At 39.1% G+C, this 12,487-nt stretch overlaps 1 protein-coding gene across 2 annotated transcripts in view; it reads left to right on the forward strand.

Annotated features, from left to right (window-relative positions):
• The first annotated feature begins 2,875 nt into the window (after positions 1-2,875).
• Positions 2,876-12,487, forward strand: part of SLC8A1 (solute carrier family 8 member A1) — a 409,922-nt gene continuing 400,310 nt past the window's right edge. For both annotated transcript variants that reach the window (XM_079940652.1, XM_079940657.1), the window contains exon 1: positions 2,876-3,048. In XM_079940652.1, coding sequence (XP_079796778.1) covers positions 3,019-3,048 — 30 coding nt within the window. In that variant the 5' untranslated portion in view covers positions 2,876-3,018. The remainder of the gene's footprint in view (positions 3,049-12,487) is intronic.

Raw genomic sequence — 12,487 nt, forward strand, 5'->3', positions numbered from 1 at the left:
GAGATCTTTTCCTTATACACACACCCCAAGGCATCCTCCAGAGTTGAGGAAGATCTCCCTGGCCTAGAGTACTGATTATCCAAGCTAAGACAGGAAGCTGGGCCACTTCCACAGCCACCCTCACCGAGAACATGCCAACTCAGTTTGGCCAACCCAAAATGGGCAAACACGTTTTGGAATATACAAGCTTCTCATACCTTGGATGTTCCTAAGAATTCCCGAGGTTTTAAGTTAAGCCAGTCAAACTGTCTGCAAATTCTTTGAACAGAAAGGAGAGTCCCGCGCCCTGTTACACGTAGTCACTGTGGGTCCTAATGTATCAACCACCCTGCTAATTAACTAAAGAATGCCTTACATTCATATCATCCATTCCAGTGTGGGAAGCTATCCCACACACATTAATTCATAGGATAATTCTAGGGTAAGAAGGTCAAGGGTTCGCTTGAGGAACGAGCAGATGAAGAAACAGAACTGTGATGTGACCAATGTCATGCAGCTCGTAAGTAACAGAGCGAGGACCAGAGCATGGTCTTTTCATTCATGTCCTGAGTTCATCATCCAGAATCCACTCTTTTGTATTCATTATGGTTTTATTTTTCTCTTCTGATAAGAAGTCTGAGGTGGGCAGATCAAGACCACTACAGCAACTCAAGATTGCTGGCAAGAACTGAAATTCTTTCGTCTGTCTGGTCTACCTTCCTTGCTTTGCAGGCCTTTGTCCTCCTGCTTGTCCCCTCCTGGTCATCAAACAGCAGCTGCAATTTCAGGCTTTGAGTTTGCTCTCTCAGAAGGAACTAGGCGGAAGGGGTAAAAGGACAAGACGGGTAAAAGCTGAACCTGTCCCCCTTTTTTTTTTTTTTTTTTGCGGTACGCGGGCCTCTCACTGTTGTGGCCTCTCCCATTGCGGAGCAGAGGCTCCGGACGCACAGGCTCAGCGGCCATGGCTCACGGGCCCAGCCGCTCCACGGCATGTGGGATCTTCCCGGACCGGGCCACGAACCCGCGTCCCCTACATCGGCAGGCGGACTCCCAACCACTGCGCCACCCGGGAAGCCCCTGAACCTGTCCCTTTTTAACAAATAAATAAAAGCTTTCCTGAAGTCACGCCCAGGGGCCTCCTGTTTACACCTGCTTCGCCAGAATGGTGTTACACGGTCATCCCTAGCTGCAAGGGACAAGGAGAAAAAAGAGTTTTGCTTTTGCACTTCTATAGTAGAAAAAGGCAAGGAAGGGAGGGTATTGAATGACTCCTGGGTAAGGTCACCTTCTACCAAGCCCATCACTGAGCTACGTTTAGTCAGCTTTTTAAATATCATATCTCAATTTTCACTAGATATAAATATTATTATTATATAGAGTATATAATAATATAAAGGGAATAGATTATTATGCAGATAATGTATAATATATTATACATAAAATGTATATATAAATATTTATATAAATACATAAATATAGTATTTGCATATATAAAAATTGCTGGGAGGGAGGCAGGGAGAGGTTGGAATAACAGAATATTTTTAATAAAAAACAATGTTGCCTCCTATTGTTCTGGCCTTAGTGCTGTTGCACAGAGATTACTAAAACCTAGGAGTTTTCTAACTTGTCATAAATATATCTGTTTTGTATCCTTCTCTCTTTTTTCTTCTATAGAAATGTTAAAACCTACACAAAGTAGAGAAGGTAATATAATGACCTCTCTATTCACAGGTTGATAGGTGTACCTATAGACTACCTGCAAAAATGATCATTTTGTTAACCTTGTTTTGTCCGTCCCTCCCTTTTTCCTCTGGAATATTTTAAGCAAATTAGCTCCATTTCAATATACCAAAATGAATTTTGCCTGTATGCCTCAAATTTCTTTTTTCTTCTTTTTTTCTAACAAGAGATTCCACAAGAGTTTTAACATGATTTTGAAAAAGTTAACCAGTGGGAAATGTTATTTGAAAGATCTCTCTCTCTCTCCATATTTTGACCTCTTATTACACGAGTAACAACAAATTGAAAAAAAAGAGAGAGAGAGAACTTTAAAACCGGAAAAGCTAGATTTCAAAAGAACTGGGACTTCCTAGGGGAGTACGTCTCACCTCTCTACTAGACAGAGCAGGACCTATCCCCCTCCACACCCATCCCACCACTTAAAATGTAGGTCACAGCTATGTGTCAGTTAAAGTACTACTGACAGTTAGCAAATGTAGTAATTAGTATTCCATTCAGGTTTACATTCTTTAACATTAAAGAAAAAAAGTTTCCTGAATCTCAAACCATATGCTAGATGGTCGCTTAGTAGGAACTGTCCCAATTATCCTAAGTGAGAAGCTGTTCAAATACGAACCTGGCCCTTCCTCCTCTCTTAGAGATTTTGATTACTTTGACCAGGTGCTACTGCCTTATCCTTTAAGACAAACAACCCAGAGTATTAACAACTATTCCCAGTTAAAGAAATACCTTGTGTATTTATTCATCCCTATACAATGTTATCCATTGTTCAGTCATTCATTCATTCATTCCCTAATATTTTTCAGGTCTCACTTATATATCTTATCACTAAAATCTTTAAGGATGAAAACCCTAGTAAGGAACTGTAATCATATCTGTTTTCACAGAGCTCAGGAAACCCATCTCCTAAAAGCTCTATGTGGGAATCAGGTAAAAACTGGTTGTTCTCTAAATGTCTGGAGAGCAAAAATGACAATCTGAACGTGTATTTGCGAAAAGGCATAGTGGCAGGATGGAGGGGCGGGACATGGGCCTGGCTGGAAGGATCTCTATATGTGTATTTTTATCAGCCATGTGTTGGATGAAGCGGAGTGCTGCCAGATAGCTTCTTTTCGACAGCTTGGAGTTACTGTTGGGAACAGATCCATGTATGGAAGCGAAAGCCGAAAGGCACAGATAAGCAGAGATCCAGCTATGCAAACCATGTTTAGAGACACTTAAAGGACAAGCATCCCGGGTCCTTTCTTTCTGGTAAATTTGGAGAAACCATCACCCCGGGTCTTTTTTCACATCCAGCCCATGCGGACTGATCAGCCCGGCTCCACAGAGGTAGGTGCAGGGCTTTTGTGATGAAACGTTATCTAAAAGATCATTCGTGAATATTCCCTCCCAAGCTCTTGATGTCCCTTAAGGGAAGCTGCCAGATAATATTTTGGGGAAAAAAAAGAAAGATTTGGGTTGGGGCTGGTGACTAAGAGGTATTTAACAGCCCTGCCTTCGCAAGACAGGGCAGCTTGTTTACAGAGGGAGAGTGGCAGCATGGAATTGCTCCCAAATAGAATCGCTTTGTCCGGGGTCACTTACTGTTCGGATTTCTGGGGCTACGAATCTCCCTCAATATTGCCAGCACCTTTGAAATGGGCCCCAGCTTCTCGTGGGTTCTGATGCAGTGTATTTTAGGGGAGGGAGGGAGGATTTGCCCTTTACCTTGCTTATGCGTCCAAATCCAGCATAAACTTAACATGTGCGGCTAGTTCTTCCTTAGACCTAGGAAGAGCTGCTTGTAAACGACGTTATTATTTTTGGCAGCTGAAGTCATTTTTGCAGTGTTTCTCAGCAGATCGGAGGTTGATTACATCCTGTTCAAAGATTCTTGGGTTGTTTTCACAAACATGGGGTCTTGCGCAAGTTGAAATTGCTGAAACCAGCTTTAAGCACTAGACTTTTCTCAGTACCTTCGACATTTTCTTTCTTTTTGGCTAATGACTGAAAACCATGGAGCTTGAGGGGAAAGCTATATGACTATAGTTTTGCCATTGGTAATGTTCGGGGAACGGTAGATAGTCGCAGAATCACAAAAGCTAGATGTCTCGGGGTCCAAAGTAAAAGTATGGCTTTGAAGACAAGAACAATATCAGAATCGCTATGACTCTAGTCTAGTTTCCAGGATACTGGTTGACCCAGCCAAAGCATATCCGTTACATGTTGAAATGCTATTCCAGCTAATTACCAAATTGTAATCATTAGATCATTAAGCAGTTCTTTTAAAATTGTTAGCAAAACCTGTGAACCTCTGCAAAACACAGAAGTCGGGGGGAAAATTGCAGGTCATATCTATAAAATGTGTGTGTGTTTTCAAGGTTGAACTAAAAGAATTTTTACACAAGATAATGGAATTTAAATTCAAAATTTCTCTTGCTGAGAATATTGTGTCTGTATTTCAAGGAAGATTTGAACCAACTCTTAAGTTTTTTAATCTTAAGATAGAATGTGAGAGAAAAAAAAGAAAGAAAAATTGAATATAATTTTTTCCTTCTCTGATGACAAAACATGACATGGAAAATGATTAATAAACAAGTGTAAAAAAATAATAAAACAGCTTGTAATACTGACCAAGGAGATGTTCTTTGGATAAATTAGATAGTTGGGAAAAGGATACAGGTGAAGTGACTTTAGTTATGTAGTGGTTTTTTTCAAGTTGTGGACGTTCTCTAATACCAAAAAAAAGTGGCAGGGAAAGAGAAAACATGGTTCTATTTCAGTAAGAATACATTATCATCACTAAAATATTATTATTATAAATTTTCATCAAATTACTCCTGTTCATGTCTCGCCTATTTAAACTGACAGCATGTTAAATTAACAACACATTCAAATTAACCCTTTCCACATCTCTAAAATAGGCTATTTTACTTCATTTAAAAATATTGGCTTGGCCCAAAAGTTCGTTCGGGTTTTTCCGTAAGCTGTTACGAGCAAACTTTTTGGCCAAGCCAATACTAATATTCTGTATCTGCAGGAGAGAGAGAGAGAGAGGGAGAGAGAATAAACTATGCCGTCTTTTTTTAAACTAACAGAGCTAACTAAGCTGTCATAACTTTAGCTAAAGTGGAACAGGCCTACAAAAGGATGGTTTTAAAATACTTAAACACTACATACCAGCCGGCTTTCCAAAAGGAACAGTACCAGCACAGCAGGAGTTTTGTCAATTTTCAATATGTAAAATATGTAAAAGGTTATTCTAAATTGTGTCACTAGTATTTGTGATAAGATGCAATACGTATATGACATCATCTACTGTTTTCTCATTTGCTTATTGCCAAGTACATTTCAAGGGTGCACTTCTTATGAGAAATGTCTGTTCCTGTTCCTGTTTTTCTTCAGCAAACAAATTTAAGAAGTATAATATAAGTAATAAAGAATGACTTATTGCTATTTTATATATATAGTATGTCATCTATGGAAAAAAAATTGACCATCAACTACTAATGACTTATGACTTCTTAAGCATTCGGTGATGACTGTATGTGTTAGAAAATCTTGAGATCGTATTTTGAGAAGAGAATTGGAAGTGTTGATAGTCTTTTGTGGAAAAAAAAATGACATGAATGCTCTATGCTATAGTTAGCTGATGTAGAAGTAAATTTACAGTGGCCAAGGATAACAGGAAAGTTGAAATTTGTCCTAAGAGCATAGAGCACAGATATGAGGATTCTGTCTGTAAAGGGCCAGGGTGGATAGTTCCTGGGCCTGGTTGATGGTGCTGCAATGAGTAGGGGGAACAGACTTTTTACGGGCTTTGATGGCAAACAATATCCCTGAATATGCTGGGGGAGAATTTGTATGAACAATATCCCTGAAACTGTTGGGGGAGAATTTGTATGCTTTTCCAAAGGCATGGAAAATTGTGATCCAGAGGAAAGGTCATTAAGTTTCAAGGAAATGATAACAATGGTTACTCTAAAAAAAAAATTCCCTTGCAAACTTCAAATAAAATATAATTTTCTACAGTAATTAAAAATTGAGTGGTCCCAGACAAACCACTGAATATTTCAAGATTTTTTTAAATGACGTTAAGCATGAGACTAGTAGATGGTCCTGGTGAGGAGTTAAAAGGCCTGAGAGGCTGTATAGTTTCTCCAAGGTCAATCAATGGAAAGTGAAGAGATCCAGGTCACCTGGTCAGAACCCATCTGTCCATACTGCTCCTCTTTCATTACTTAAAATTACACTTCCATTTCAATTGTCCTGGTGAGATATTAGAAGAAAACTCCATGGCAGAGAATTGTTAAAGTAGTTTTCAGGTATATCAAGTAATGAAAGGGGAACAAATTCCCATGGCACTTAGTTGAGGAGAAAATGGCCTTTCCTATTTCATCAACGTCTTCCCATGAGATGATCCATGGTTCTCAACACTTTAAAATCACTTGGTGGGGGTGATGTCCACTGCACCCCTGATCAACTAAATATGCTCATGGGGTCCAGGCAAAGGTAGTTTATTTTTTTAATCTATCCCACGAAATCCTAATGTGCAACCAACGTTGAGAAGCCCTTTCTTTCTGCAGTAAAAAAGTGGTAACCTGGGCTTCCCTGGTGGTGCAGTGGTTGAGAGTCCGCCTGCCGATGGAGGGGACACGGGTTCGTGCCCCCGTCCGGGAAGACCCCACATGCCGCGGAGCGGCTGGGCCCGTGAGCCATGGCCGCTGAGGCTGCGCGTCCAGAGCCTGTGCTCTGCAACGGGAGAGGCCACAGCAGTGAGAGGCCCGCGTACCACACACACACACAAAAAAGTGGTAACCAGTCCAATTTATTTCATCAGGGGGCGGGGGGAGGTTAACAGAACCCACAGATGAAGATAAAAAAGTGTAATCTTTCCAAGAAAGAGGACTTTTCTGGAAGTTTGATTGATGTAATCTTCACTGACAGGGCGTTCCTATTTAAAAGTTTCAACGTATTTAAAAAGAAGTTTTCTCTACAATAAAGTACTGATATAGATCTATTTGATATCTCTCATGCTCCCTAGGCTGAAACCTATGTGAATGCTGACCACAATTATTGAAAGGTAAAAATATATATACGTATATGTGACATTATGTTTCTTAATTATAGCTGCTAAATGAAGTTTCATATTGTTTTAGCAAATTATCAAATAGTCATCTTGAAAGGGCATATTAAGTTTGGATAGCAACAGTTTTCTAAGGATTAGGCAAATCATTCTCTTTTTTGCCTTTTGCCTTTCTAAATGTCAAGAACTTTGGAGAGAGGGTGTGTGATTTTACTCAGAAGATATATTAATTTATCACATATCAATACATATGAATAAGAAACTAACACTAGCCACAATACCAAGAGGCAATGAAGGGCTACAAACTCCTTTCATTTAAGTAGGAACTGAAGGTTGGGCTCTCTGAGGCCTGCAGAAATGATTCTGGGTTGAATGCAAGTAGAGATAAAATAAATAACTCCTCTAGATTCCAACTCAGGGTAAAGAGGACTCTTCGAGGAAGTGGGTGGAGCAGTGATTAGAGTTATGACTGCTGAGGGTGATTGGAGTCTGACAGCCTGAGTTTCAGGTCTGGCTCTTCAATGTATTAATGGCCGTGTGACTTTGGACAGGTAACATCATCTTTTTAAGCCTCTATTTCTCTTCTCTGCAAATTATGGACAGCAATGACCATATTGAAGGGATAAATTGGCAAAGTTCAAATAAAGAGTTTAGCTTAATGGCCTGTAAATGGTGGTACCATCTTTGTAAGCAATGTTAAAATCAAATGGATTTTTCTTGAGACTAACTTCTCTGTCACTAGAAATATTAAACAGAAGAGTGATCACATCTCAAAGAGAGTATAGATGAATTCTTAAATTCCTTTCAAGTCAGTTTCTAGAATTAACCCACCATTAACTTTGAACATTTGTCAGATATTGATTAAATACTCTTGAACTGATTGATTATGAAATTGAATTCCCCTCTTACTCCAAATCATACCATGGTGAGTCTGGAAACTATCATTTAAGATATCAAAAATAAATAGAGGGCTTCCCTGGTGGTGCAGTGGTTGAGAGTCTGCCTGCCGATGCAGGGGACATGGGTTTGTGCCTCGGTCTGGGAAGATCCCACGTGCCGCGGAGCGGCAGGGTCCGTGAGCCATGGCCCCTGAGCCTGTGCATCTGGAGCCTGTCCTCTGCAACGGGAGAGGCCACAGCAGTGAGAGGCCCTCGTATCGCAAAAAAAAAAAAAAAAAAGATACAGATATATATTCCCTCATGAATATTAAAAAAACTTTCAAAAATTAAGTCATATCTTAATAGAAGAGAAGGGCACCGGTTAAAAAGGTATTTCTTAAATCATTTTTCTGAACAAGGTCTGTTTTAGGTAGAGATAGAAGAATCCATTGAATATTTACCCTATTCATAGTAATGTATTATATTCCAATTAATAATAATATATAATAGTAATAATAACTCTAGTTCTTTAGTTTCTCCAGCAGCTTGCCCTCTGAGAGATAAGATGCAATCGTATGTAAAATGACATATAAACTCTTATCTATTATGCTGTTATTATGCTATTATCCATCACAAGCTGTTGTTGAATTTCATTCAAAGAAATATAATTTTAAAAACTATTTCCAAATCTTCACTAATTTTACCACTGCTTTACCCAGATGGATAAAATATTAAGAAATAAAAATTCTTTTTTTTTGGTTAAAACCCTGAGTTCTAGATTCAGACAAATCCCAACTACACTTCTTATTGTCACGTTGGTCAAGTTACCTAATAACTATCTTGACATGCATTGTACTCCACTATTTTCCAAGCACACTTCTAAGCAAGTCACATAGATTAATTCATAAATTCTAACAATTACCTTACAAGATTGGCAACCACTCTGTGAATAGTTATGTAAAGAAGTGTTGGTAATATGCCCAAGGTCACACAACAAGTAAACAGAAGAGACAGGATTTGAAGCTTCTTCTTAGCCTCTGTGTTTTCCTGTCCCGCAACTCTTTCTTGGCCTTTTAAAAATAGAAACAAATAGATTAATGTATGAAAAAATTAATGTACGAAAAGTATTCAGCATAGTGTCTGACAAGAAGTGAGAGCAAACCATGTTATTCTCAGATTGTCCACTTAATCTGTTTAATGAGTAAACTAATCATTTGAAACAATGTTTCTGAGTACCAACTATATAAGAAATGGTATTGGGCTTCCCTGGTGGCGCAGTGGTTGAGAGTCCGCCTGCCGATGCAGGGGACGCGGGTTCGTGCCCCAGTCCGGGAAGATCCCACATGCCGCGGGGCGGCTGGGCCCGTAAGCCATGGCCGCTGAGCCTGCGTGTCCGGAGCCTGTGCTCTGTTGCAACGGGAGAGGCCCATGTACCGCAAAAAAAAAAAAAAAAAAAAAAAAGAAATGGTATTGATTGCTCTTTATAAACTAACATTTATAAATTGTTGACTGGACACTTTTCAGAAATAGAGGTTAAACTGTTATTTTAAAGAGAATGGACTGTACTCCATTTTCTTTCCCTCCCTTATTACCTACTTTTCGATAAATGTGTGTCGAAAATTTTACATCCTTCCCCGTCTTCACAGTTATGTAGCAAAGATGATTTGTATAAAAATGATAAAATGAGATAAAAATCGTTTAAATGAAAGTTAGTATTGTATTCAGGGACCCATCTCACAGACATATTAAACTGCATTTAAATTCCAATTCAAAATTTTAAATGAAGAACAAGAGCTCTACCCGGCATTCAACTTACATCTTAGATTATGCTTATGAGCATCAGACCTTCAGGAATTCAACATAAAATTTTCACCAGTATTGTAGAGTTGTGTATTAGTTTTATGAAAATTATAATGAAGTGTATTTTAACTCTGACAATACAAATTATAAAGAAGTTATTCACTTCTTTTTTTGCAAAGAGAATGTAATGAAAGATTACCTCTTTTTACTTTTTATCAGGCGTGTGCAGAGGAATCGAGGTCAAATCCACCTTCTACCACTCTATTTTTACTCTGTTACACATTCAAGATCATTTGTTATATTGTTTCCCCAGAGATGATTCTGCTGCTATTAATTTAAATATTCTTTTGCCTTAAAAAGAAAAATATCTACTTTGATTCACGTAAGGGATAGGGAAAGAAAATCAAAAGATTAGCGACTTAAACAAAAAATGGGGTTCCTGCAGTTCCCAGAAATCTGTAGTCCCTAATAGGTTACACTTTTTAAACTGTCAACGATCAACAGCACTATCAACAAACAGCCATAATAATTAACGTAAAGCACATAATTTCCTAAGCAATTCAAAGCACTGAAAACCTAAAACAAAAACACAGTATGCTAAATACCAGACACCTGAAGTTTCGTTATAAAGAAACAAAATTGGAGTAACACTTATATACTTGGCTTTTGTTCAGTATGTGTGTCCCAAAGCCACAGTTTAGGCCCATGATCTTTTGGGGAACACAGACTAAATAAATAATTTAGAGAATATATGTCCCAAAGCTCATTTTTTTCCCTCAATAATCCACTTGTGTTTAGCTAAAACAAAATATGCCCAATTTACTGCATAATTTTATCTATTTTTCAAGGGAACATCTAATAAATATTCATTGACTGGTTTGAGAACCAGATCTCCAAAAGTTCAGCAAGGTTGTGACCTTCCAAACCACATCTTCCAAAATGGGATCTGAGAAGGAATTGTTCTTCAATATCTTTGGTGAAATCAAAGGTTCCATTATCCAAAAACAGCATCTGTGATATATTGTATAAAATGAACCTCCATCTCAGATATTCAGAGGACACGCTAACATGTCACTAGCTCTGAGAAATCCTGCAGAAAGATAATCTGGGCATGACCTTGTTGTTAATGCTAAATGATGATTTAGAATCCGGATGAGAGGTAGCCCATTCACTGCCCTCCCTGACCTCACAGCATCCGTGGCAAGCATCAATCATGTCATCGTCACTGACTCAGCCTAGATTCGTCTCAGAGTCATTCTCAGTGGATTGTTGCAGGCGCCCACCACTAACTGACAAGAGTTAATACATAGGATGAAATATAGCCGTCATCCAATCATGGAAAAATCCCCTGGAAATATCAATAGTTAACTCTGAAAGAACTGATTTAACCCAGGCCTATGGTTTTAACACAAAGGACAAGCTATTTAATGGGTCTCTATGCAAAAAGAGTAGAAGGGTGCCTAGCTTACAGAATGCCAGTTTAAGTTCCAACTTGAAGAGCTTCACCCGTATATATGCATAGCTCTTCTAAAAGTATAGAAAAGTCTTTTGAGTATTGTTTTTGTTGCTTTGGGGAGGTGATAAAGGCACAAATCATATGTTCTCTTTTGATTCAGCCCTCTGTAGAAGATACGTTTGTGTACTGTATTTATATGTGTGTGTGCTTTCTTTTATTGTGTTCCCAGAGCACTTAGAATTGAGCTCTCCCAGCATTTCGCACCAGTAAGATTATGTGGTTCTGTCACTATACTAAACTCCTTGAGTTCCTGGAGCTACATTAAATACCAGGAGACACAGCCCTGAAGAACTTAGTCTGGTGGGGCAGAGAACCACAGGAACAGGCTGTCGCAAAGCAGTTTCATAGAGAACTATGGGAAAAAGTTAACAGCACAGGCCAGTGGTGACCCAGGGAGGCGGCAGCATACGCAAAAGTCTGGAGGAAAATATGCCACATTAGGGATGGGAAACAGCAAATAGTTCAGCATTGCAAGAGGTGGCTGTTGGGTTGGGTTAACTTGTTTTTGACTCTTTATTGAAGTGTAGTATACCCCCAGAAACACGTGGCTGTGCGGTTCAACGCATTCTCATAAATAGAATTCACTCACGTGTCCGTGTATTCAGCACCTAGATCAAGACTCAGAACCATCATCAGCACCTCAGAAGGTCCCCTGATAACCCTTTCCAGACATTTTTCCCCTCTAAGGTAATCACTAGACTGATCTCTATCAGTGTTTTGCTATTGCTTCCAGGTGAGCCTGGAAATGCGATGACAGAAAAAAAAAAAAACTCCCTTATCTTGCTAAGAAGGTGGAACTTTGTTCTGAAGGCACTGGCAGGGGAATGGGAGGTGAGGGGGTGGCAGTACAGAAAGGTTGAGCCAGGGCTGTGACCAGATTTGTGATACCTCTTAATTTTGTATCTCCACTACCATTTCCTGACACAAAGTAGACAATTAATGTCTGATGAATAACGGAGTGGTTAAATGAATATTCTTTACTTACTCTAAGTAATGTAGTTATTATTTAAAATCATGTAAAAGTATTCAAATACTCTAACAAATCACGCCTGCGCTAAGGAGATACCAAAAAAATATTTTATTTATTTATTTATTTATTTTTGTCCCGGACGCGCAGGCTCAGCGGCCATGGCTCACGGGCCCAGCCACTCCGCGGCATGTGGGATCTTCCCGGACCGGGGCACAAACCTGTGTCCCCTGCATCGGCAGGCGGACTCTCAACCACTGCACCACCAGGGAAGCCCAAAAAAAATATTTTTAAATGATTACCTCGTTCTTCTTGTAAGAACCAATGAGATAAAGCATGCAATGTGTTTAGTTCCTAGCACATAATAATTACTCAATAAATGGTAGCTATTATTGTTATTCATTCAGTAAGCATTTACTGAGCATCTACTATTTCCAAACGCTGTGCTTTTGTGTATAAAATGATGACTCATACACAGTCCTTCCTCTCAAAGAATTCATTAATAGAGGCACAGGATGTAAAGTTAAAGAAGAGAACCATTC

This window comes from Stenella coeruleoalba (assembly GCF_951394435.1).
Source record: "Stenella coeruleoalba genome assembly, chromosome: 13".
NCBI lineage: Eukaryota > Metazoa > Chordata > Mammalia > Artiodactyla > Delphinidae > Stenella > Stenella coeruleoalba.